This window comes from Mauremys reevesii, linkage group 19, assembly GCF_016161935.1.
Source record: "Mauremys reevesii isolate NIE-2019 linkage group 19, ASM1616193v1, whole genome shotgun sequence".
Lineage (NCBI taxonomy): Eukaryota > Metazoa > Chordata > Testudines > Geoemydidae > Mauremys > Mauremys reevesii.
The window spans coordinates 7,400,327-7,427,856 of NC_052641.1; the positions used below are offsets into that span (position 1 = coordinate 7,400,327).

Genomic DNA, 27,530 nt, shown 5'->3' on the forward strand with positions numbered 1-27,530 from the left:
CAAGTCAGCTGGGGGAAGTGTCAGACCAAAAAGTGTCTTAAAGTTCAAGGATTTTTACAAACGTTCTGTGCAGTGTTGGTGTAGCTGTATTGGTCCCAGAAAATGAGAGACACAATGTGAGTGAGGGAATATCTTTTATTGCCTTCGGTTAGTGAAAGGGACAAGCTTCTGAGCTACACAGAGCTCTTCTTGTTCACAAGGCCTGGCTGAGACTAGCACAGATTGTCCATTAGAACCACTTATTAAAGTTATACTTAGACGTGCAGCTCAAACAAAACCAAAAAAAAAAGGCAAACTGAAGGTTCCTACTTCAGCTTTCACTGTGCCCCCAGGCCTGTCCTCCCCCACGCTCCACCTGGAGGCTTCAGACCAGCATGAGCGGCCCCAGAAATGTTTGAACTGCCTTGCTGTAACGTACAGTTATGAACAACATTATGGGTGGGATTTTCAAAAGTGTCTGAGGAGCCTAAGACCCATTTTCAAAAGTCAATGGCCTCTAGCCTCCTAAGTACCTAAATCCCTTTAGAAGATGAGGCTTAGGCCCCTATGTCACTTAGCACCTTTAAAAAAATGTTACCCAAAGGGTCCGTTTATACTGCAAAAAAAAAGACCTGCAGCACGGTCGGGGCTGGCCCAGATCAGTTGACTTGGGCTCATGGGGCTCGGGCTGTGGGGCTAAAGTCTGCAGTGTAGATGTTCAGAGTTGTGCTGGAGCCTGGGCTCTGAAACCCTGTGAGGAGGGAGACTCTCAGAGCTCAGGCTCCAGACCAAGTGCAACATCTACTCTGTGATTTTTAGCCCTGCTCGCTGAGCCCCATGAGCTTGTGACAACTGACCCTGGCTCTGAGACACGGTGTCGGGGCTTTTTATTGCATGTAGACGTACCCTGAGTGACTGAGAAGCACACATGCTTTTAACTTTTGGGGCTTGTTTTCCCTACATCACTCAGGGCCTGACTGTTAAATGTATTCAGACACCTAACTCCCGGGCACCTACATACCTGTAAGAATCCGGCCAAGTCATTTTTGAAAAATCACACCCTAAATTCTTTAGTTGAAGGGTTATATTTCATTTTATTTAATCCTTTCTATTTCTTTGCAAGCAACTTCCTCAATAGCACTGGGCTCTTTTACAAGAGTTTGAAAATACCCGTGGCTTTACCGAGGGAAGCGGCCTCAACCTTTCCAGGCTGCTGTATCCCTCTCAGGAGTCTGATTTGTCTTGCGGACCCACAAGTTTCACCTCACTTAAAAACTCCTTGCTTACAAACTCAGACATAAAAATACAAAACTGTCAATTCCTGAAAACTGCTGACTCATTTTTACCATAGAATTATAAAATAAATCAACTGGAATATAAATATTGTATTACATTTTCGTGTACAGCATACAGAGCAGTATAAACAAGTCACTGTATGAAATTTTAGTTTGAACTGACTTTGCAAATGCTTTTCATGTAGCCTATTGTAAAACTAGGCAAATCTCTAGATTAGTTGATGTATCCCCGGAAGACCTCTGTGAACCCCTGGTTGAGAACCACTGACCTAGGGAACCATCGTCTCTTCCTCGGATTGCTGTCACTGTACGAAGGATTAGTACCAAGAATGATGGTAAAACAGCAGAGACAATGATTGGCTAGTGATGTGATATCATTCCCAGAAGCCCCACGTTCCAGGAATGCTGGAGTAGCACGCCATACTAGAAGTGCTCAGGTATCACTGCAGCCCTCCAAAGGAAATGTGGATGTTGGAATATAAACTAACTGCTTAACTTTAATCCTAGTCTAATAGATAGGTCATTGGACTGGAAATCGGAAGATCTGGCTTCTATTCTTGGCTCTGCCACTGACTGGATGTGTGATTTGGGGCAAGTCACGTCACCTTCTGTGCCTCAGTTTCCCTTCCCACCCTTTGTCTCTCTTGTGTACTTAGATTGCAAGAAATTTGGGATGGGCTGACTCTGTGTTTTCACAGTGCTAGTACAGTGAGGCCCTGATATTGACTGGAACCTCCAGGCGCTACCCAGTACACGTCATACCACCACCAAAGCCAGAAAGAGATCATTAGCAAGAAAGAGTGAGGCTGGCAGGAAAACGAGCATGGATATTTTCTTTGTTAAAACTCAGATGCTGAAACAATCATATAATTACTACCAGGGTTGGAAAGCTACCTTCATAAGTGGAACATGACAGTGAACTGGCAGTTACATTACAGCTGAATTTTAAGGATATTCAATTCCCAATCAGTGGATATAGGGTCTGCTCTTCCAGGCAGGAACAGCACCTTTTACAACAAATTCTTCACAGTCTGATCATATTTTCACTCTGCCCTTCTAGCACTGACAGGACTGTCCTGGCTCCATTGTGATGACAGTTGTTGTATCAGTGTGCCGTGTTGCTTTGAGGCTTGTTCGGAAACCCATTTTTCCTGTAAAAGCTACTGATTGTGGTCTCTGTGGACCAGAGTTTCAAAAGAGCGCAAGGCCAGATTTCCAATTGATTCTGCTATCAGCCACCAAAGTGCAAATCCAGAGTAACTGACAGCCAGGAAGATACCCCAGAGTACCTCTAGGAGTGATTGAAACCCGAATCTCTTCCACTGGGATCTACCTTCTCAGCGCCACAGAAAACAGCTACCAGCATGTACCCAGCATTCAGGACCTGTTACCAGGCACTTTCTATGGCATCAGTGTAAGCGACATGTTTACAGCCTGTCTGGCTTGGTGGGGAGGCCCAATTGGCTGAACGCCGTACCGAACTCTGGAAGCCCCATCTGGCTGTTTGCCTCTTGGAGAAGTGGTTGGATGAAAAGAATTAAACACTAAAGAGCTTTTTCTGACACCTATGCAACAGCTCTGCAGCGTCTCCTAGGCCAGACACTCCACTGTGTGCTCTCATTCTCTCTGTCCTGTAATCGCCTCTTCTGAGCGCTGGCAAGCCCTGGGACAACAGTCAAAGTTCTTCCAAGATGCGGTCCTGTCCGTTGTCCTTAGCCATCACTCGGTAGGCGATGCGTGTGAAAGAGCCAGTGAGCATTAGGACAAAGAGGATAAAGAGCAAGGGCCAGATCCCATATTCAATCGCTTTCAGGGACCTCGGCTTATCCTCTGGGATGGTGTTGGTCAGATTCAGCATGTACCCAAGAGACCAGCCAGCTGATATGCTACCAACCTAATGAAACAAAACAACAGAGTAAGATTGGGTTCATGGCAGGTGACTAGTGACAGGTGAAGCCTAGGGCTGGAGGCTCAAACAGATCTCTCAGTGCCCAGACCCAAAGCTTAGTTAATTTTATCGAAGTTTCTTTGGTCTCAAAATTGGGTTAGAAGGCTCAATAGACCAGGCTTTCTCAGGAGATTACTAGTTTCTGAAGGGCATTTCTGCTTCCAGTCCTGGCCAAAGGCAGGAAGGGCAGAGGTGTGACTTTTTTTTTTTAAAGACATGTCCAACCAATCACCCCTGACCCCTAGATGGTTCAGAATCTGAACCCAAATTTCACTGCTGGCCCCCGGCTCAGTAACAGACCACACTAGCTCTCCAGATGTGAACACTCCCAAACTTTGCAAGGCATTCAAAAACCAGACGGCTCGGGATTTTTTTGGCTCAGGCCCATCTCTCAACTCAGAAAATCACAAGGATGTCCTTTTGCCCTTCGTTTTAAATTCTCTCCTGGCCACCTTTCCTGATCCACCACCTGCAACGGTGTCCTGCGCCCCATGACACACTGCATTCTAACAGAGCACTAGTTGCTCGACGTTAGGGTTGGAATTTTGACCCGTTCATTCGTGAGGTCTGTCAAGTTTCACAACAGTGACTGACACAGATGATAATCTTTCTGTGGCTTAGTTGACGGTCCTGCTTGTCAGACTAGTGACTTTATTTTATAAAAATATGGCACTGGGGTATAGCTGCATAGCTCAGGTTCTGCATGTTTGGACTCTTTTCTTATTTTATCCAAACTATTTCCCCACCCTCCGCCCCATCACCTTTTCCTGGGAGGAACTGCTGCCAGCCAGAAATGACAGCATCCATGTAAGATATCACAAAAATGATTATGGGATAGGACATATCCCTCCCAGGCACTATTAGCTACCTCCCCACAGACACATCTGTTATCTAAAGCATCACATACTATATTACTGACCTTCTCCTGAAATGTAATCTGGCCAGAGCTGTCCAAGTCAAACAGGAATCCCCTTGTACTTAGATAGTAAATGAACGTGGATACGGAACAGTGATCAGCAAGACTGTCTGGTCTCATCTGGAACCTCTTGCTCAGCTTAACAGCATTTGCAAAAGAAGTTAGACAAGTAAATAGTCACTAACTGCATTTCTGAATGCTCCTAATATGGTAAAATCCAGCCCTTGTTGCTCTGTGCCACCGGTTGCTGAATTGCAGCAATGCTCAGGAATGTTCTCAAGCATCTTATTTATGGCTATGAAGTGAATGCTTCTTTCAGCCTGCTAAACTGGAGACTTTTATTTCACCCTCAGGGAAGGGAGAGACCCTCCTTCATCCAAATCACTTTAAAATTTCATTTTTGTTTGTCTTTTCAAAGAAAAATCTCTTGAATTCCCCATGGAAGGATCTCCATGGGCCCCCTGGGTGTTGAAGGGCCTCACGTCATGGGGTGCTCCACATGGGAGAAAACATGGGATGAAGATAGTTTTGTATGGAAAGAAGACATAAGTATGTAAAATACAGGAGGGCCAGTGAGCATCCCCTGTCTACTCCTTAATACAAAGGAAGCAGCACTTGATTAAATGAGAAACCGAGGGAGAGGGGCTTTGATCACAGCTCCCATGGATGATCTCTCTCTTCTGCATAACACTGTACAGATTATATCAAAGTCAGGGACCGTATTTGTTCGGCACAATATACCTATTGTCCAATGCTGAGCAGTCTTAGGAAGCCACAGAACAACCACAAAGCAGTGATGAAAAATGAAAAATACAAACAGGCAAATTTAGATTGGACAACGTTTGACATTTGCGGAGATTTGGAGTTTTTTATAACCTGGGATCTCCCAGGGACGTCCCAAACATATGGTATAAAAAGAGCCTGTGTGCACCCCCTGAAGATAAGTCCCATCCACAGCTAGATGGCACCTCCAGCCAGTTTGAACCACCCAACCAGTCAGGCCACATCTCCTTGGTGTCAGCAATGAGGTGGAAATATTTCTACCAGGAGGATCCGCACAATGGCTGGAATTTTCAGAAAGGCTCAAGCACTGACAGTCATGGCCAGATTTTGAGAAGAGCTCAGCATGTTGTGCGGAAGTTGGGTGCGGAGCTCCTTGGAAAGCCTGACCCTGACTGTGGATGTTCAGCCCTTGGAAATCTGGCCCAGCAAGACCAAGCAGGATTTGTTACATTCAGCTGTTGTCAGAAGCTGGAAACACCCTGGTCACCGAGGAGGTTGCAGAGTGTGTCTGCTCCTAGTACCTTCTCTCTCATTCTGCCTTAAGATGAAGCAGGGGCTTGTGCCATGCTTTACAAAGCGTACAAGGAAAGGCTCACCCATTAGATTATTATACCCATTCCAACAGTACCATGTATGGGCAGGTGACTGCCGCATGTGCTGTATAGATGAAGAGGCAGAACAGTCCCTGCCTGCATCCATGGAGACAAGAATAGCTCATACGGACACGAGCATCAAACAAAACAGCCAAATAACAGATAAGCTGGGCTTGCTTCTCAGTTACCCAGTGGAGTCCCTCTGCTCAGCCCCACTAACAAACACCCCAATCTGGCCCACTGAGGGTGTGGAGCAAGTCTGGGTCTAGAGTATTTTTGCATTCACTGGACCCCATTTCTTGAAAGTCCCAAGGCTTTGGAAATGGGCTAGATCTTAACCCAACACCCAGGAGAACCTCAAGCTCCCCTTGGCTGGGGTCGCCTGCTCGCAGCGCTTTCAGGAGAACCGAAGGTCTGAGTTGGGTTTTGCCTGAAAGCGTTGCCTGCCTCACTTATCCCCATGGTACAAGTGGGTTGGCTCACAGTCACCTCTTCCATAGACAGCCCACAGAATGAGTCGACTGCCTGGCCCAGGTCGGTAGAGGGCGTCATCTTCGTCACAAGATCCAGAGCCTCGGAAATCACCTAGGACAGCAGCAAAAATACTCATTGGAAAATTCTGCCCATTTGTAGAATGACTCAAGCGAGGCAGCGGCGTGAGGGCGCATGGGGCATGTTCCCAGGATGCTCTCCCAACACGTCTGTGTTTGGTAGCTGTATGTCTCCATGACACGCACCAGGAGATCATGCAGAATTCGTTACACCTGGTTACTGACCAAAGGGGCAAACAATAGAAATGTCTCTGGGAAGCTGCTTTTCTGGCCTTTAGCACAGATTAGGGCAGCCCTTGAGCTCCTCAGCACCAGACTCCCAGCTGGGGCTTGCAGCAGCAGCGAATAATTGGGATGCAGAACCATCCTGGCCACACCTCTTCCCAGCCCCTCTCACTGCTCGCCTCGAAATGCCTCCGGCAGGTCCCCCCACCCCCTGCACCAAGGGTCTGATGGAGGCTCCCTGGGCCAGGAGTAGGGTAACTAGTTAAACTGATCCTCCAGCTACTAAGCTGAATTACTTTCCCTTGTAGCTTGTACGGCAAAGATGTGGCTGCAGCCACTAGACACAGACCAGCACCCAGCAGAGAGTCTGGTCTCATCTAGCACCTTTCACGCTCAAACTTTCCAAGCGCTCTTTGCAGACAGGGGAGTGAGGTACCAGCGGTACAATATCTGCAGCAGTCGTATGTTCACTCCTGGCTCCCACATAACTCTGGACACTAGAACCTGTGGTTCAGAGAGGGGATGTTGGACAGAACATCAAAGTAATTCCCTACATTATGTTTAGAAAGTGCCAGGGGATCTGTAGCTTCCACCTGAAGAATAAGCAGATATAAGAAGGACAGCGCCTCCAGAAACACGGCACCCTGGTACTTCACTGCAGGCTCAGACAGCCTAAGCCTCTGTTCCATCATAGCATTTGAAGCTTAGAGGTCTAATGAGTAACCCAGGCTGACACCCGGTTCATTAAACCCATGCCCACGGAGACACTTGGGAGTTGTCACTAACCAGAAAGCTATCACTATTTGGAACCTCAAAGAAGCAGTACACATCAGATCCTCTTGGCTTGACAGGAGACCCCTACCACTTTAGCTAATAAATAAATAAATAAATTTAAAAATAAATCTGTTGCTATTATTAGTGTAGGGCCCATGACACACCGTAGAACAAGTCTCATTCCCATCCAGTAGAGAGCAGTGCTGCAATACTACCCAGAGCAATTCCAATTCCACCCAGCAGAGGACAGAGCACTAATACATACTCATCAATCTTACAATGTTTATTAGCTGTTGAGCTGGGTATATCTCTTAAGAACTCCATGCGTAAAGCACACCTTAATGTAATGGAGAACTTACCTGAAATCTGGTTATGTTGGGCTGGAAAACTCCATTTGGGGAACACTGTGAGAAGCCGCAGAACAAGGAGGAGTCAAACAAACTTCCCATGAGTTTCCTGCAGGCAGAAGAGTTGCTGGAGCCAGTTACGTGAAACACATCTTCACAGGTAGGTGTCCTTAAAGAGCCGTTACTTCCAGTGCAGGGCCCATCATGCACAGAACCGAACCGAACCTCCCGGGAATAGGAGAGAGGCCAGCAGGGATTAGACACATCTCTCACATAGCCGTGGTCCTAGAGGGAGTGGATAAATCAGGAGCACAGAGCGTGAAAGGCAGTGCTGGAGTCTGAACAGGACTTTTCAAATAAAGACAAAATACAATGAAACTAAGGAGAGTTTGGTTTCAGCATACCAGGGTTATAACAGAAAAGGCGGATTTTAAAAGCTTTGCATAAACCAACCCCCTGCCATTCAGATTCTCATCCAAACTCTCTAACCCTCAGCAAAGTCGGGGCTTAAACCTGCATGGTACTGCATGTTTTCAGTGGGAGCTGCAAGTGTTTGGCACCTTACAGAATCGGGACTTGTGGTAGGAATTTAGAGAACATGCCCCTTGTAAGTTTCCTGGTCCTTCTTGTCAGACCAGAAATACTGCTCCTCTGACCTTCCCCTTCCCAGCCCAAAGCAGACATGCAGGGAAGCTAAAGGATTTTCACAGGTCAGACTTTTATCAAAATTTCAAGAACAGGCCATCTGAGTTTGGGATGAATGTTCCATCTACCAGTCCAGTCCAGCCCTAAAGATAAGAGAGCCCCGCGCCCAAACTCTTCTCATCCCTCTGAGACTGGGGAGACACTGCTGGGAATTTGGTTAATCACTCTGCTGTAGCTCTCATCACATTGATTCTCTAGCATGAATCAAAAGGAAGAACAGTCCAGTGGTTAGACCACTAGCCGGAGCTGTGGGAGACGAGTTCAATTGTTGCTCTGCCACAAACATCTGGGCATTTCACTTAGTCTCCTAGTGCCTCAGTCCCCTAGCTGTTCGATGGGGAGAATGGCACTGCCTTCTCTCACAGCAGTGTTTTGAGGATAAATACATTAAAGATTGTGAGGCGCTGCTCAGATGCTCTGGTAATGGGTAGACCATACCTAGAACTAGCATTTTGGGCTGGAAGCTTCATTTCCTGATGAGCCCTTGAATGGCTATATACAAAAACCTGTAGGAGAACCCTTCAACCTCCCTGGACACATAATAGCAGATTTAAAGGTAGCCATCCTGCAGCAAAAAAACTTCAGGACCAGACTTCAAAGAGAAACTGCTGAGCTCCAGTTCATCTGCAAATTTGACACCATCAGCTCAGGATTAAAACAAAGACTATGAATCGCTAGCCAACTACAAAACCAGTTTCTCCTCCTTTGGTTTTCACACCTCAGCTTCTAGAAGAGGGCCTCATCCTCCCTGATTGAACTAACCTCGTTATCTCTAGACTGATTCTGGCCTGCATATTTATACCTGCCTCTGGAAATTTCCACCACATGCATCTGACAAAGTGAGTATTCACCCACGAAAGCTCATGCTCCAATACGTCTGTTAGTCTATAAGGTGCCACAGGACTCTTTGCTGCTTTTTACAGACCCAGACTAACACGACGACCCCTCTGATTCAAGAGCTAGTGTTTATGATCCCCATGACTCTACCATAACACAAGTGGGGCAGAGGGGTCTAAAGCAAGGGCAGTTCCTCATAGGGAGGTGCAACAGAGCGGCTTTTAACCTCTGTGTGTGTTACGCACACATATGGTACACAGTGTCCACCTGGCCACGCATGCAGTACACCTATTGCTCAGCAGCCAGGAAGTAGATGTAGACTTGGCAGAATTCAATTTTTATATATAATTTTGATGGAGAATACTGATGTTTATTTTTAAGCATTTTTTCCTATTTTTATTTATTTCAATTTTCAGTTGCAGGAAATTGTGCGGGGGCAGACAATGATTTAGTGGCAGTAGATGTTGAGATTCAAAAAAGTTAAAGCTTTATAGCTGTTTAAAATACAAACTGCCAACATCACATCAAAATAGACAAAGTAAATATCCTTCAATCAAACCCTCACAAGTTCTTAAGGAGCGTTTTTCTTACTTTCCCTATCCGTACGTTTCAACAATCATTGATGGAAATATTTTTTCGTCGGTTTGTGTGGGTGCGGAGAAATCAACATTTAACAATGAAAATCTAACCCAAGCCTAAGTATATGCCTGTGTTCATGCCACAGACACACATTCTTTGCACACTAGTATAAACAGTGCTTGTGATGCAGGCTCTATGCTTGTGTACTTGTAGGCAAGCTCCTGCATGAGAGAGGGTGTCTGATGTTACCCAACTATGTATGTGCATTGACTATAAAACTTAAGGCATTTAACATTATAGGTCTGAAGCAGCCATGAAGCACATGAGCACACTGCACTCACCTGTATGGCTTTCAACAGCAGCCTCTTGTGGAGCTGGTCTGTGCCATAGCACAGGAAGTGGTGGGTGCAGACCCTGTGTTCTTGCCCGTACAGCCACAGTGTCACTTCATTCTTGGGATCTGTGCTCCTTTCTTTGATCTTGAAAGTGATCCGGGTTGAGGCTCCTCCTATGGTCATGACTCCAACTGTTCCCTTCCTGGAGTGGCTCCACCGCCCAATCCAGCCATACTAGACAGAAGGGAACCAGAGAGGTAGATTTTTCGTACACCTGACAAGTATCTGAGTTCAGATGCTCTGGAGGAATGAATGGGGAGGAACTGGAAATGCAACACTGCCCCTGCCACCATCGGGGGCACCGGCCACTGCCAATCCAGCCCCTGCCACTTCTCCCCATCATCAAATCTCAGCAGCAAACTACTGATATTCTTTCTTGCTGCTATTTCTGTTTAAATAACAATAATAATAGGCCGTACCCACATTAACATGATAAACCATCACCCAGGGAATTTTCCAAAGCCTTTTTGCACATCTAGCAAAATCAACTTTCCCCTGGAAAATGGGCACAACCTTTAACCCCAAGCAGGGCATCTAGGAGTCTGAGGTCTTGACACTGAATGGCTGCCACACTGTGGAGTGAACCTGCAGCCAGGGGAGTACAAACTGGTAGCATCACTTAGGTTCTAGGAGCAGTTTTGTTTATGGGTTGGATCTCGTGTGTTTGAGATAAATGGACGGTAAATACAGAAGGAGGGAAAAGGTGTATGCTGTGTATGGACAGGCTCTGCCAATCACATGCAGGAGGTCACTGAGTCAGAGACTGCCGCCGGGTTCTTAAAGACTGGATCATTTTTTGACCTGAGCAAATACTGGATAAAAATATCCCTGGACTAATATACATGAGAACTACATTCCGAAAGCTATAATAACTCGCACTGAGCGACTGGGTCACTACAAAAAGTAAGTCTCCCTCTATTGATACTCACATCTTCTTGTCAACTGTTGGGAATGGGCGACGTCCACCTAGATTGAATTGGCCTCATTAGCACTGACCCCCGACTTGGTAAGGCAACTCCCATCTGTTCATGTGCTGTGATATATATACTGCTTACTGTATTTTTCACTCCATGCATCTGATGAAGTGGGTTTTAGCCCATGAAAGTTTATGCCCAAATAAATTTGTTAGTCTCTAAGGTGCCACAAGGTCTCCTCGTTGTTTTTACTGATACAGACTAACACGGCTACCCCTCTCAAACTCTCACTGTGATTCACTGAATAGTGTACTCATTTAAGAACCGCATTAGTTGCTGCATAGGTGACTCCGGCTACAGCACTGGACTAGCTCCAATCATTTAACAACAATCATTGCAGACACGAGCACTGAGAACAGCAGAATCTCACCTATGTTTAAAGGCACTGGTCAGTAAGCAGCGATTTCTTACACCATTTCTCTCTACAGAGGTGGAGCAGGATGGACCCCCGCTCCTGCCCTGAAGGGGTAAAAACAGCCCAGAAGAGGGCTGGGCTGAGCAAGGTAAAACCCTGGCTGATTGGGGGAAGTGCCTGCAGCTGGGGCCACGCCCCACACTGAGCAACAGGGCCTTATGAGAAGGCCAGGGAAGCCAGGAGCAAACTGATTCTCTCTCTGTTTGTAGAGGGAGAAGGGCCTGGCTGCAAGGAGCTAAAGACAAAGTACCTGAGTGGAGCAGGGCTGGGGAAAGGCAGAGGAGCTGGGGAACTCCAGCCTGGAAAGCCCCAGGCTGTGGCCTAGCAGAAGGCCAAAGGGTACTAGGGGTTGCAGAGGGCAGCCCAGGCATAGGCCAAGGCAGCAGGTCCAAACCCTCCTTGCCAGTGATGAGTGGCTGATACTGCAGTCTGCCCCAGTGAACGGGGGCTAGATGGTGACTGGCAGTAGCCATATTCTGAGGCGAAGTGGGGGTAGTGGGTTGGGGGTTCCCCAGGGAGTGAAGACCCAGATTGGTGGGGTACTGCCAGGGATCAGCACCCCAGTTAAAAGGGCACCGGGGTCCAGGGAGGGACACGGGGGCCAGAAGGCAGGTGGATCACTGGCCTGCAGAGGGTGCTCCGGAGCTGGAATCGAGCTAATTCCCTGAGAGACCAGTAGTTCGATGACTACACAGCACTCTCCTCCTAGCCCCACCAAAGTTCAAGTACTTCAATTCCATGGGGAGAGCTCCCTTCAGGAGCAACCTGTAGACTCAGTTCTCATACCCCACTGCTTCCTGCACAGGCAGATTTGACTGGGGCCGATGTTAGTGATAGAAAGGGGCCACACGAAAAGGCAAGGACATGTACAGTCAAAACAGGAGCTGCTGTTCTGAATGGCACTACGAATCTTGTTAATTACTGTGCCTACTTTCAGGTAGTCTCACTGCATTCTACAGCGTGGTATAATAAGACCTTTTTGGGGGACTCTATTGTACGGGCATTAGTCTGACATGTAGGACGATCTTAACTGCTTTGGGGTCAGTGTGACCAGACTCCCAGATGTGACTTTTATAAAGTGGCTTTCCACAAATAAAATAAATGAAGGGTTTATGGACTGTAGCCAGCAAGCGCCTGGAATAATGAGCCCTTCCCTTGTACGACACTGCCAGTTTGGGAAGGCAGTGTTCTGTTTAATCCGTACATCCTTGGAATGGAGAGAAGGAAACTAATGAACAGGCTAGTGCATGACAGAGTGAGGGTGCATGAAGGCATGCACAATGCTGCCCTCTACTAGCCAAAGTCAGAACGGTTCACAGCCCCAATACTAAAGGAGATTTTACCTGAGATGACATGCTAGGGGCCTATGATACTGGAGCAAAAGGATATGAATTCTGTTCGCTGTCTTTGGCAAGTCCTGAGAGGTAACTGAACAGAACCAAGTGACCCACCAACCTGGAACAACAGTGAGGCAAGTTGGTGGTAGTTACCATCTGCACTAGAGCTGCAAGACTGAGGGGGTCATCTTGTTTTTTTGTTTTCAACACCCCTTAAGTCTTGGGCCAGGTTTACTAAGAATCACAAACTTCTTTAAAACCTGGACAAATTTTCCTTGAAGCCTTGGGGAGTTTTGGTGCACATCTGTAGAACCCTGTCCTAAGACAGCTGTTCTATTAACCCAACAGTAACAGTTTGACTCCCTCCACACTGGCCAGACAAATATAGACTGGCCATAACTAAGTGTTTAAGAAGTGTTTCAAAACTCTGTTGGAAGCCCCATACAGGCAGAACCCTAATGGTCCCGTCACTATCTCCACTTGGTTCCTATTTACTCCTTCAGCCCTGTTCTTCTCTCTGCTATGCTGCCGTAGCACCAGTGAAGTCAGTGGAATCACCCTGTGTGATGGAGCGGAGAATCCTACAGGTGTCCTAAGCCAACCCTACAGCCTTTACCTTGATGAAGTTCTCCAGAAGATAGTTAACAGTGACCCAGCCAAACACCCCCTCGTTTTGACTGGACAGGATTTCTGCCCCCTGAAAGTCAAAGGGGTACGACTTCAGCGTGGCGGTTACAGCGGCAAGCAGAGTATCTGACACAGTGGGACTGATGAGGCTGGGTGAAAAAGAGAAGAAGCACATTAGTTGTTAAAGGCCCCCCCCCCAAGAATAATCCTGAGCGACAAGAGCCTCAATGCTTCTGGCATGTTGCTCATTTTGGGGAATAACACCGTGCAAGTTATAATACGGCACCAATCAATTGCACTAATCACCAGCTGGGTCACGTGGCTGGAGAGGAGCACACACAGGCTGTGCCCTTGGGAAGCAAAGCATAAGGTCTTAGAGAGGACGCAAGGTCCAGTGGTTAGGGCATGAGGCTGAAAATTGGGAGCTCCAGATCCAATTCCCTGCCCTACCACAGACTGCCTGTGTGGCCGTGAGCTAGTCAGTCCATGGGACTTAGACTCCTAAATACCTCTGAGGAGCAGTGCCTCCACTCCTCCCCTGTGAAACGGGGACAGCAGCACTCCCCTCCCTCTCAGGGCCACTGGGAGGATAAATAGGTTAGACTGTGATGCGCTTCGAGAATGGGGGCCACCTAAGTACCTCAGATGGTTTACCTGGCCAGTGTAGTCAGGGATGAACAGAGATGGGGAGCATGGGCAGAGTATAACGGAGGCTAGGGGAGGCTAAACCTCCCCAAACCTCATACCATCGTGGGGAGAGGCAGGGGCGGATTTGGGGCCCCCAGAAGAATCTCCCCTGCCATGGCCCCAAGGTTGGAGGAGCTCTCCCTTTTCCAGTCTCAGGACCACAGCTGGGGGGTGGGGGTGGGGAGAAAGAGGAGCTAACCAGGCAGAGCCTCGGGGAGAACAGGGGCGGGGCTGTGGGCGGAATGGGGGCAGGGCCACGGGGGAAGGGGCAGAATGGGATGGGACCATGTGCAGGGCTGCAGGCGGAAGGGGCGGAACGGGGGAGGGGCTCCAGGCTTGGAGCTCCAGCGCGGTCCCGGCTCGGGCTGAGCTCTCAGACCCCCCCACCCCCTCCCATGGCGCCAACTGAGCTCTCCCCCCCTTCCCCCCGTCCTGTCCAGGACCAAGTGAGGGGAGGGGTCGAGCTCTCAGCCTCCCTCCCCCACTCCAGCCGGGGCCATGGGGGGGCTGAGAGCAGCAAGCAGGAAGCTTCACCTGGCGCCCATGATGGGGAGGCTAGTTTATAAAATGGTTGTTCACACCCAATCCGCCATCGGCACATGGGTAGCTGAAATCTTGACTCACTTCAGCAGCCTCGTGCCAGCAGTTGCTCCCAAATAGATAGGGGTTTGGTCATGCTGTTCCTCAGGGATTTCCTTCATTGCCTGGCCGAGGCACGGCTTTAAGCTGTTCCCAGCTTCCCCCGGGGATCCGGAGTAGTTGGAGATTCCAGGACCTAAGGACCCAAAAGAAACATAAGAAATATTACGACAGGGTGGGGGAGCCATTAGCCACAGCAATACATGCGCCTTTCAAGGTGTACACAGTTCTGTGCACAGTTTAGGATTTGCTACAGCAGATCCGTAAGGCGATGAGTCACCTGGGCTAGGCCGCAGCCAAACCACAAGCCAGAGACTGGTCTGGTGACATTCAAGGCTGGTATAAGCACCTCACTGGTGGAACAGCAGCTGACTCTGCTCAATATCATTTCAGGCCTCTTCAGCCTGCTAGTGGCAACAGACTCCCCAAGCCTTAGTCTGCCCCTGCCCTGTTCCTAGTCCTTCTTCATCCTTGCTCCAACCCTGCTCTGGACTCCTGATGCTGGCTTTAACCCTTAGACCCAACTGCCATGAATCTGACCACTAGGCATGACCATCCCCCATCATGGTTTCTGATAAAATCAGACCAGAATCCTGCCTCTAATAATGGCTAACACATGATGCTTTAGGGGACAGAGATACAAAGTGAATGCATGTAAATATAACACAGTGCACGTAATTAAACCAACAGATGCACGTTTAGGGTATCTACCAAACTATATAAATCAGCATAAAAGACCCACATGAGAGATCTGAGAGTGATAAGTGGGAAAGGACGCAGCAAACTGAGCTGAGGCTGTCAGCTTCCTTCTGAAGTCATTTCTTCCTGTTCACAGGGAGGTTTCTACACAATCATTGTGGCTGCTCTCAGCCACAGCACAGGAAGGCTCTGTCTAGGAGGCCAGAGGAAGTTGTCAGTGCACGCACAAGGACACTGCTACAGCAAGATTCATGGGGCTCTGAAACTGGATTTTTTTTCAGAATAGCCAAGCGATCTGTCCACTGTCTGGATTGTGGTCACTTGCACTAAACACTCAAGATGCTTGTTCTGTTTTAAGACCTCATGAGAAAACGTATCTTCTCCTGCTGAGCTCAGTTTATTGTTCAAAACTCAAACTCCCATTCAGATATAATTGCAGTTTGTAAAGCACCATTAGCATGCACAGCATTTTATACAACAGCTAGAAGACAAGCTCCTTGCCCGGTGCTTCTTCCTCTTAGGCCCTGTCAATGCTACAAACAGTGTTGCCAACTCTCGTGATTTTATCACAAATCCCCAGCTCCTGGAGGCATGTGATTATCTGATGATCTCAGCTTTCATTGGTTAAAAAAAATAATAAGATTTTGGCCCACATGGTTGTGGAGAAAAGCTTGCAAATATGACCCTGAAAGGTTATAACAGCAGAAGACAAAAATAATTCAGAAGTTATTTTTAAAAATTGCATGATTTTTTGGGCCCAACTCATGATTTTTGAATGTGTGGGGCCGGCAACGCTGAAATAACCAGAATTAGTCGTGGTTTCTGCCAAACTTTTTATTTCATAGCCTTTTTATTAAAATATTTTTAAACAAAATACTTTATAATTAAACAGACAGAGCTACAAATATCCCACTCAATTTAACATGACTATCCAACGCCACACAGGCCTAAACAGAGAAATAACTAATATATTGTTATGGATAATATGGTGTACATTGTTTAGAGTTATACAGTACTAGCTGGAACAATGGATTGTCATATGGGACCTGACATATGCCCACTGAAGTCAATCTAAGCATGGCCCCAATTCAGGCAAGTATGTGCTTGAAGTTCAGCTGTTCAGCTTTTCCCAGTGTGCACTGAGATCAACATGATTCAGCAGCAAAGCAGATGCCAAAGCTGAAGCTCAGTGACAGCACATGGCTGTGTGGTGAAAAAAAAAGTTGTATGGACACAATTCAACTGCGGAGGTTGTAACTGGGTCAGATGATTTGTCACAGTGAGTCAGCAGCAGGGCCGGGGACTCAGTCTCCAGCCTGATGCATGTTCCATTAGCACATTTTGACAATAGCCAAGACAAGACTAACTATTGTGGGACTCAGACTTACTGAAAGTCATTAGTTCTTGTGTAAAAAAAAAGAGGCATCCTTGTGGCACCTTAGAAACTAACACATTTATTTGGGCATAAGCTTTCGTGGGCTAGAACCCACTTCGTCAGACGTATGAAGTAAAAAAATACAGGAGCAGGTAAATACATGAAAGGATGGGAGGTGTTTTACCAAGTGTGAGGTCAGTCTAATGAGATAAATCAATTAACAGCAAGATACCAACGGAAGGAAAATAACTTTTGAAGTGGTAAGAGAGTGGCCCATTACAGACAGTTGACAAGGAGGTGTGAGTAACAGTAAGGAGAAATTAGTATTGGGGAAATTAAGTTTATGTTTTGTAATGACCCACCACTCCTAATCTTTATTCAGGCCTAATCTGATGGTATCTAGTTTGCAAATTAATTCCAGTTCTTTATTAATTAGTTCCAGTTCTTGTGTCTGAGTTTAAGTGCTTTCCTGAATCGGGGTCCATATGAGTTCCCGTCTCCAGGGCCGGTGCAACCATTTAGGCGACCTAGGCTGTCGCCTAGGGCGCTAGGATTTGGGGGGCGGCATTTTCTTCGGCAGCGACCGTGGCAGCTGGATCTTCGGTTGCCCCGGTCACCACCGGCATTTAGGCAGAGGGAGCTGGGGCGGGGGGGGGCGGGGAGGGCCGCCTGCAGCAAGTAAGGGGGGGGCGGCACACAGGGGAACTCCCCACCCCAGCTCACCCCTGCCCCACCTCCTCCCCGAGCACGCTGTGGCTGCTTCACTTCTCCCGCCTCCCAGGCTTGCGGCGCCAATCAGCTTAGGGGCGTGCCCCTAAGCTGCCGCAGGGGGGGCGGGTGCCTCAGGGCAGGGGCTCGGGGATGGAGGAGGGCGCAAGGTGGAAGTTTCACCTAGGGCGTGAAACATCCTCGCACCGGCCCTGCCCATCTCTTAGCTGATTAGTAGCTTCCTCAGTGTATTCACCAGGCTTAGAGGTTTAAGGTAGTTAATACATTCTTTCTAGCAAGTTTCAGTGGATGGGTGTGTCCCAGAACTCAGGTCCTTCACAAATCCAGCATTGTCATTGATAATTCCAAGCAGTCAGAGCACTGTCTTGAACTGCTGCGTAGTTCCCATCATCTCATAACAGACTTGTTGAATTTGGGACCAGAAAAAGAAGAACTTTGGTGAACGCTACTGGTAACAGCATAAAGCAATCCTAGGCAGATCATAGTTAAAATGTAATCAACTAATCTTTAGTTCTATACATTAGATCTTGAGAAGATGAATGCAGTAAACTACATTCTCCCCTTTCCAATTTTTCTTTTCTACAAAGTGTCGTATAAAAATGTTAGATTTTCTGGACACTTAAATATTTCCATTGCTAAGATATTATAATTCAGGTACTCCTTTCTCAATTAACTTCAAATTTGATAGAAATGATTTATCTAGCCCTAAAACCTAATCTACATTTTTAATCCAATAAACAGTTGCTTACGGATTTCATAGGGGGACCAAACTTCAGGTTTATAATGGAAATTCACTGCAAATACGGAGTGGCAACTGCTACTCCATATAATAATGTGACTTTCTGTTTGTCTATAATCAAATCTGCTTGCTTTACTCACAAGTTTTCAGTCCTACTGTTAGCCCCTAGAATCAATGCAGCTATGGGAGAATGAGGTGGATTCTAGTGCGCCCTGTACATCACCAATAGAATTGCCAGCTAAATACTGTTTGAATCGTAGAATCTTTTCCCACAGGTGACAGTGTTAAGAAGCAGAAGAATCTTAGCTGGATTTTCAAATCCCAGGAGGAGCAGTTAGAAAAAAAGTGTCTTCATTTGATATGAAAAGTCATCCACAGAGGAGTCAGTTTTAGGTCCGTCTACGTTACAATTTTGACCCATTTTGTAAGCAATTAGTGGCACAGATGGATCTGAACATAGTTTGTGTTCACAGATCACACCATTTATCTAATACCTTCGGTACTTACCCTACTGCCATAGTATCTGAGCAGCACCTCACAGCCTTTGATATATTTACCTTTACAATAGCCCGTAAGGCAGGCCAGGGCTATTATCTCCATTGTCTAGAGGGGGAACTAAGGCACAGATAGGCTAAATGACTTGCCCAAGGTCACTGGCTTGTGGCAGAGCAGAGATTTCAATCCACTTCTCCCATTCCCTAACCACTAGCCCTGTCCTTCATACTCACCGGTTATGCCTGCTCCAGGAGTGCTTTACTGGCATAGGAAAGCCTGTATATGGCAAAGCACTGCTCATATGGCAGTGCCAGTAGAGTAAAACCACAAACATACCCGGAGCAAAACTAGCTATACTGGAAAATGCAATTTTTCTGGTATAACAGCGTCTACACTAGGGGCTTCTGTCAGCACAGCACATCTCTGACTGGCCTAGCTATGCAGGCAGAAGTCTGTAGAGTAGACCTGCCATCCATAACCAGAGAACCATGTGTTTCCCCCTGCCAATGGCCTATGCTGGCGCACAGCTATTTGCCTGTATCTTGTTTGTGTGTAGATGGGACATATGTCTCTACAGCTGGTTTGGCCAGTCTTCCTCCTTCCCAGCTGCCTCATACAGTAAGGTATCCCAGAGTGCATTGCTCCACACGCTGATGGTGCTGCGTCAGGGTGTCTGCCCAGCACTCCTGCCTCTGCTGGGGCACAATGGGATAGCTGTTCAGATTTTCCCAGTATGCACAGAGATAAACATGGTTCAGCAGCAAAGCAGATGCAAAATCTTAAGCTCAGTGACTGCACGTGGCTGCGTGGTGAAAAAAAATTGCTGCATGTACACAATTCAGTGGCGTCCGTTGTAGGTGGGTCAGATGACTGTCATGCTCCTTACAAGAACATAGATGTACTTGTGATCTGGACAAATTTCACACTTTATTGAGATCAAGAGAGATGGGGTGGGAGCAGAGCTCACACTTTTGCCAAATCAGCTGTGAGAGAGGTGGAATTTCACACCTTGGTTGCTTCTGTGGTCTAGCTAGAGGCAGTTTTCTGCATGGCTCAGTTAAGATGATACGTAGAAGCCTTCTTTGCAGTCAAAAAGGCTAGAAACCTGATTTTGCTGTACATGAAAGATGTGCTCTTGCCAAAAGTGGATACAAGAACTAATAGCTCTCAGTAGGTGCTAATGGAAAATGCATCCGGCTGGAGATTTAGTATTCCTGGCTCTGCCGCTGATTCACTGACACCTTCAGCAGGTCCCTTCCTCGCTGTGTGCCTCAGTTTCCCCCATCTGTAAAGTGGGGGCAAAATGCTTACCTATTTTTGCAAAGAGTTTTGAGATCTTTGGCTGACAAGTGATCTATCTATGAGGCCACTCAGTAAGGTCAGGCAGCATTGTTTTTGGTATCTAAAGATCAGGATGCTTATGATATATAGTACTTTGCCTGAGAAGCTTGCAAAAAATGAGGTGCTGATCCTGCAAGCTGATTCCCATGGATACAGAGCCCCTCGGAGGGGTTGTAGCATAGCGAGAGCTATTTAATTGTATTCAAACCCAATATTTATTGTTCCCATACCAGTCAATGCACACCACTGACTAGTGCCACTGACACCAGCTGTTGGTCCCAGTGAAGAGACAATGTCATACACACAGTCAATACCACTCCTCCCAAGACATACAGGCCTCTCATATGCTTCAGCTAGTGCCATCTAATGGAACAGGCAGTTCCGCTTAATTTCCCACCAGATGCTTCAGTCATGAGGCGGAGTAGAAACAGCTGCCTGGGTCTTTAGCTTGTAGGGGATTTATTTGCACCCCATAGTTCTTTCATGCAGAGTTTGCAAGAGACTTTGTGGTGGAAATTGATTATGCAATGAAATGTCATCCAATGCAAGTGTCCATACATTAGCAGCAGAACACCACCTTACCTTGCACAGCACAGGAGCCATGTTCACTGATCACCCCAGTACTGTTCTCTTTGCTGGCTGACCACTGGTATATGAACAGGGTAGTGCGGGACGGGCCAGCATCCACCACGATGCCGTACTGAAAAGCAACACAAAGGTCATAAATAGATACATCCCTGAAGACACGCATTTGTGCACTGGTTTGTTATTGAGGGGTTGCTCGGCTGCACAAATACTCAGCATTGTCAACTCCAAGTGTAATCCACTGTGACACTAAGAGCATCCCTGGTGTCAGGAAATGAGTTTCAGATGCCCTGACCAGTTCAATTGACCTCATCTCATAATCTGTATGTAATAACTCCTTGGAAAACTAATGACTTACTGATCCTGAATATTCTTGTATGGTTAAAAAAACCACCACGAGGAGTCCTTGGGTTTTTTGCTGATACAGACTAACACGGCTAGCACTTATTCTTGTATGGTGTATGTACGGCAGTGGTCGCCAGCCAGCAGATTGAGATCTGCTGGCAGGGCCATCCGGGGGCGGGGGCAAGTGGGGCAATTTGCCCCAGGCCCCGGGCCCGACAGGGGCCTCGCGAGCCGCTCCGGGTTTTCAGCGGCACTTTGGTGGCGGGCCCTTCACTCGCTCCGGGTCTTCGGCGGCGGGTCCTTCAGTGCAGCAGAAGACTCGGAGCAAGTGAAGGACCAGCCGCTGAAGTGCTGCCGATGCCTCACAGCGCCGCCCGGTGAGTACAAGTGCCGCAATCGGTGGGAAAAAAAAAAAGCCGCGATCGGTGGCACTTAGGCTGCTCTATCGCCGCCGCTTCATTCTTCGGCAGCAATTCGGTGGCGGGTCCTTCCCTCCGAGAGGGACCTGCTGCTGAATTGCCACTGAAGACCCAGCCCTGCCCCAGGCCCCCTGAATCCTCTGGGCGGCCCTGTCTGCTGGTCGATCGCTGAGCCTCTGACAGTCAATCTCAGTCTGAGTCTAGGGTTGCCAACCCTCCCGGTTTGACTGGGAGTCTCCTGGAATTGGGCTTGATCTCCCAGAGGCTCCTGCAGTCAAATCGGGAGATCGGCCATTAACAGTCTGGTGGCACAGTGGGGGTAAGGCAGGCTCCGTGCCTGGCCTGGCCCACGCTGCTCCCGGAAGTGGCTGGCACATCCCTACGTCTGGGGGAGGGCAGGGGATCTCCGCACGCTGCCCTCACCTGCGTGCACCGCCCCCGCAGTTCCCATTGGCCGGGAACAGGGAACACTGTCTACATGGGTGCTTCACAGTGATGAAACTTGGGGGGGGGGTTCACGTTCCCCCCTTCCCCCAAGCGAGAAAGTTGCAGCGCTGTAAATTGCCAGTGTAGACAAGCCCAGAGACAGGGCTTTTAGCTCAGACAAGAAGCATTAAGATCTAGAAGTCCCAGTCCCAATCCCTGCTGCCAACAAACCACCCAGAGGTGTTGGTGCTATACAACCATTTCAGAATCAGGACTCCAACCGCAAAGAAATCTAGGAGATTGGCTTAAATCATGAGATAAAACAACCTCTTTTTTTTTTTTAATCTTTTCGTTCTGGTTTCAGGGCCTTTCCGTTTCACTCGGGTCATGTTTTGAAGCTTCTCTACAACACTGAAGGCTAGAAACTTAGCTTTATTTTTAATGAAAGCTGAGAGGCTCACATGTTTCTGTGATTCCAGGAGCTGGGGCTTTAAGAAAAATGCCAAACAGCAGAGAGTTGTGCTAAAAATCACAAGAGCAGGCAGCAAGGGGAGGAGCTCTACATGTGAAGAAATACATCTTATAAACACAATGAGGGGGTGTCTATTAGATGTGGTTTGCCTAATGCACCAACTGGCCTTGTAAATGTCACTATCATAGTTGTTTTCAGGCCCTATCCCACCCCTGCCTCCCTCAGAAATTTGCAATAATCCCATGGAAGCATAAAAATCAGATCTGCCTCCACCTTCCTTCCCAGGAATGTTTTATCTCTATCAAACCTGCACTTTGGTTTGTTATTGTAGGGTTACTCAGTAAGGAGGGCTGAGTTGTGCACAGTGCTTTATGATTATAATTAAAACTTTGCAAGTACTGCAAGAAAATTCCTGACCAGCTGAAATTTCACACAAGCTCATGTGAACAGTCTTTGATCCTTGTGCTTGCCTCAGGGTAACTGCAAAAAGCAAACAAATTCACTGGGAAGGATGTTCCTGAACCATGTTTTAGGGCAAGCAAATGCCACCAAATAATCCCAGAAAGTTTCAAATTCGTAACAGTGAGCATTTGCACTAGCAGTCCTGATTCTCATCTAACTGGGGAGCAACATGACCTGAACAACACGCCCATTCAAAAATGCTCAGGTGGGAATTTTTAGAATCCTATGGGATTTGGTCACCCAGCTCCTATTGAAAGTTGATATGTCGGGTGCCTAAATCCTGTCGGCCCCTTTAAAGTCCCAACTTCCAAGTCCAAAATGTGAATTTGGAATGTTCAAAACAGGGGTTCTCAAACTGGGGTCAGGATCCTTCAGGGGGTCACAAGGTTATTTCATGGGTGGGGGCTGACAAGCTCGCAACCCCCCCACCCCCTGACCTACTTTGCCTCCAGCATTTATAATAGTGTTAAATATACTAAAAAGTGGTTTTAATTTACAAAGGGGGGGTCAGACTCAGAGGCTTGCTATGTGAAAGGGGTCACTAGTACAAAAGTTTGAGAACCACTGGCTCAAAGTAATCGCCACTAAACCATTTGCCAGCAAGCCACAGGCTTAATTCTGTTTGCATATAAAGCTCACTGAGGGCCTGACCCTTGTTTACACTAAGGTCACTCTCCACTGCTTAAGTCATTAAAGGGAGATAGATTTACAGTTACTTTAAGGTCTCCATTTACACTGTGAACTGGCCTTGCTGTAAATCAGAATTGGGTCCAGGATAATTTCTGAATGAACAGATTCATGGAAATGGCACTCTACTTGCAGACAAGCCACAAATACAATGACGGGCTAAATCTGACTCAAAATCTGCTGTGAGTAGTTCCCCCAGCCCTAGTTAGAAAGCTGTTAGTAGCATTTGTAAGAGGCTTAGGATGACAGACGCTGTAGAAGTATTATTCCAATCGCTGCTCTCCCAGCGATCATAGCGAACGCTTGCCGGTAAAAGTCACACAAGACTGTTTCATAACTACATGGTATGCCCCCTACTCAATCTGTGCAGGAAATCACTTTCAAAAGTTTCCTATACCGCACTGGGATGAAACCAAGACTTTTCAAGATGGTCATGAAAAACCAACAAGCGACACCGACCCCAGAATAGCCAATAGCCTGGTGCGGAGGACACTTCCTGTGATGTGGAGGACTCAAGGGTCACCCACATCCCTGATGTGTGCCCTTCCACACCAGGTTATTGGCTGTGATGGGAGGACTCCCTCCCTCCCTCCCATCCTAGACCTGAGAAACTTCCCCAAAAAAGTTTCATCAGATCTGGCCATTTCCCCCAAGAAGTTTCGGTGTTCACAGATCGGTATTTTCCAACATTTTATGAAAAGGTCCCCCCCCCCCCCCATCAGCTCTAGCCAGAAGCCCTGAGCTGCTAACGGTTCATTGTCAACAGGCAGGGCTCTGTCCTCGAGGCAGAGGGATCTGAATTCCATCCCCTGCTGTCATGGTGATGTTCTGAGGCCACACTGAGTAGCAAGGTGACAACACAAGGTTGTTACAGCATGTATATCCCACTTTCACACGATAATAATTGCCCAGAGCAGCAGCTACTAGCTGGCTCCCCAGCCATATAAGGGCTTGCTTTGACTAAACTGCTAATAGCGGAGCACGTGCTCTCACCAGTCCACACATCCAGCTCTGCACATCCATCCTTCATCCCCATTCATTCATACTTACCAGACATCTAATAGTCAGAGGACTAAACCCACTAGCTAAAGGGCATGACAAGAGATGCTGTCCCAAGGCAAAGTCCAGGGGTGAAGCCAACTCTCTCCTCCCCCAGCTGCTGGAAAAGGGGATTGTGCTGAAATTCCTGTCAGGTGCTGACCCTGCTTTGGGCTCTTTCTTATCTCTGGCAAACAAATACCCGATCACTATTAAGCCATCCTCATCTCCATCACCTCTGCTGCTAGGAAGAGTTTTGTCTGTTTCCCCCAATGGGTGTGTGTTGAATGCTATGAGGGTGTGCGTACAGGTGTGGGATCACTATTAATCTAACCCTCCCTTTGCTTTTCAGCTGGTGCAAAGAGGAAATCTCTTTCCCACCCTCAGTCTTTATTTTTGACTCAACCTCCACTCTGTGAATAGTTTCAGCCTCACAGCTGCTGGCCAGAGCTATCCTAAGCATGGGCAGAATGAAACTGACCTGATTCTGATCAGTTTCACAGCTACCTGCAGGGTTCTAAATAGCCAAGTGAAAAGGGACAAAAGTGGTCATTTTTCATGCATTTAACCTTGGGAAAGCTCTGAGCAGCAGCAGACACACTGGAGCCGTCGTTCTTCAGACTCAGGCAAGGCTTTGCTTCCCTAATTACACTCTGTTCACATTTATAAGCTCATCTTTACAAACATACATACATACAAACATAACAGCTAGAAACTTTTTTTTAAAATGAGAACATTGATTCTGCAAAAGTTGATAGCACTTGTCTGGAGAAAGCTTCCTACTCTTCATGGATGAGTAGATTTTTCAAGTCCTGCCTAATGAGCAAAGGCTAGACTATCTGGCGGGGGGGAAAAACAAAACAAAACAAAACTCTGCCACCCATTGATACAGGCAGGGGCGGCTCTATGTATTTTGCTGCCCCAAGCATGGGAGTCAGGCGGCTTTCGGCGACTTGCCTGCAGGAGGTCCGCCGGTCCCCCATCTTCAGCGTACCCGCCGCCAAAGCCACGGGACTGGCGGACCTCCCGCAGGCGTGCTGCCGAAGGCCACCTGACTGCTGCCCCCGCGGCTTGCCACCCTTGGCACACGCTTGCTGCGCTGGTGCCTGGAGCCGCCCCTGGATACAGTCACATTCAGTGGGGAATGCTTCAATGGATGTGAGCAAGGTTGAACTCGGAATAGGAAAGTGTAGGGCCTTCAACTGTGGAGGTCCTTATAGCAAGAGATCATGGTCAAACTGAACAGCAGTTGGGGAGTTCAAATGAATGCTCAAACATTTTTTCCACTATTTAGATGGCTTTACTCCTGGCTACAACCAAAGATGGAGCAAATGCAAAGTATTTTCATATCCTGTCCAAACTTTCTTCATATGTCAAATTAGAGGTCACTGGAGCACAATACCTGTACGTTTCCTTATAATGCTGTTATAGGGAGAGCCCAGGCAGTTAGCAGTCATAGCCAAATGCACCCCTGTATTCACAACCTACACACCATTGTAATAATCTTTGTACAAAATATGCCTTGTAAGATAGCATTTGAAAACTAACAACTCACTGGTCAATAATATCATGATGAAATGTGGGCAGTAATATTATATGTAAAGTAATACACATAAGATGAAATTAGGTCTGAAGTATATTTACCAGACAAGTCTGGATAAATCTGTTTCTCAAGGACAGATCTTTGGCAAGGAAGGGGGACAGGAACAAACAGATCTGCCTCTTAGCAAACAGCATGGAACTTTTCTCACCAGACTCCGACTGCAGGAATGAACTTTATCTAGGGGTAACTCTCAGGAAAATGCATTTCAAAGAGGGACTGGACTATGAAAGTGAGTGGCAAACACACCCCAAGTTCTCTCTCCCTATCCATCTCTCTCCTTTTTCAGATAAGATGACACAAGAAACAGCCTTTGGGAGAGAATCCTGGACTGAGTTTGGTCAGCAATGTTACTGGAAACATCTTGTAAGGGACTTGACCTTCAACCAAGTCTAGTTTGCTACGTTTAGTACTAGAAAGCATTTTATCTTTATTTCCCTTGTAACCATTTCTGACTTGAATGCCTTATGCTTCTACTCATTGAAAACCTAACTTGTTTTATTCTTTAAATCAAAACTCATCCAGTGTTGTGACTGTGGGTAACTCCATTTAAGGTAGCAAACTATTGTATATTGAGCCCCTTAGAGGGGCAAGAGACCTAACATATCTGAACTATCCAGGAGTGGGCTGGACAGTGTAGAAGACCCTTTTGGGGGGAGTATGTTGGGGTCACCCTACAAGTGGTAACCCAGGCTGTTGGAAGCCAGAGCATGGCTGGAGTTTGCTGACAGGCTGCTGGGATCAGAGTTGCTGGCCCAGGGCTGTGGCTTTATGCAGACACGCAGGGTGTAACCAGCAGGCTGTTTGTGAGGAGCCCAGGTTGGGAGCCACAGCAGCAAAGCATTGTGAGGCACCCCAGGTTGCAGGGCAGGAGTGACAACCCCTCATTGGCCTGGACTGCACCCTGGAATGTCAGAGCAGTAAAGATATTGTAGAAAAAGGAAGTTCACTGTTATTAGTGCTTGTTGCAGCTTCAAGGAGCCATACGCCAGAGAACAAGCTTTCTGCTTATGGCCCTTTGAAGAAAGAGGGCAGGCACCCCTGAATTTTGCCACTAAGTTAATTTACTTACTGGTACAGTGTGTTTAACAGCATAAAACAAGGCAGTTAATGGATTTAGAGACAATGCTGCAACAGATGCAAGTCAAGCCCAAAGTAAAAGGACAGGCTCCCTTTCACACGTCGACCACATTAGGCAGTGACATCAGTGCTTGCTGATGTCAATATTCCCCCTGGCACATCTAGCACGCCATATGCCAGGGTAAGCCCACCTCTGACAGCCATTCCTTACCTTGCACCTGGGGGGGTTCTGCACATCTTTAGTGGTGACACAAAGCAGCAGGATCCCAATCAGCCCAGCTAAAATCACCAGGGAAGGGGGAAGAAGCTCACGCCAAGACATCAGGCTCCTTTTCCTGCTTAGCAAAAGAGGAAGCTGTGGAGCAGCGAGCACAGAGACTGTCTGAAAGTTATTTGCAGCCTTCGGAGGGGCGGGGGGGAGGGGAGAAGGTG

The 27,530-nt window shown here is 47.4% G+C and overlaps 1 protein-coding gene across 1 annotated transcript; it reads right to left on the reverse strand.

The window, feature by feature from the left end:
• Positions 1 to 130: 130 nt before the first annotated feature.
• Positions 131 to 27,461, reverse strand: LOC120386898 (ectonucleoside triphosphate diphosphohydrolase 2-like). The gene is made up of 9 exons (XM_039506902.1): positions 27,310 to 27,461; positions 20,567 to 20,684; positions 14,592 to 14,742; positions 13,270 to 13,429; positions 9,874 to 10,101; positions 7,424 to 7,696; positions 6,004 to 6,099; positions 4,142 to 4,276; positions 131 to 3,168 (listed from the first exon to the last, which is right to left on the reverse strand). The coding sequence occupies exons 1-9, from the start codon at positions 27,418 to 27,420 to the stop codon at positions 2,950 to 2,952; spliced, it is 1,491 nt and encodes a 496-aa protein (XP_039362836.1). The 5' UTR covers positions 27,421 to 27,461; the 3' UTR covers positions 131 to 2,949.
• Positions 27,462 to 27,530: the final 69 nt, after the last annotated feature.

Coding starts and splice junctions, on each gene's coding strand:
- LOC120386898 (XM_039506902.1), bottom strand. CDS start 27,420: ATGTCTTGGCGTGAGCTTCTTCCCCCTTCCCTGGTGATTTTAGCTGGG. Junction 20,685..27,309: donor AGAACCCCCCCAGGTGCAAG/GTAAGGAATGGC, acceptor GTTGCTTTTCAG/TACGGCATCGTGGTGGATGC. Junction 3,169..4,141: donor AGATTACATTTCAGGAGAAG/GTCAGTAATATA, acceptor TTGTTTCATTAG/GTTGGTAGCATATCAGCTGG.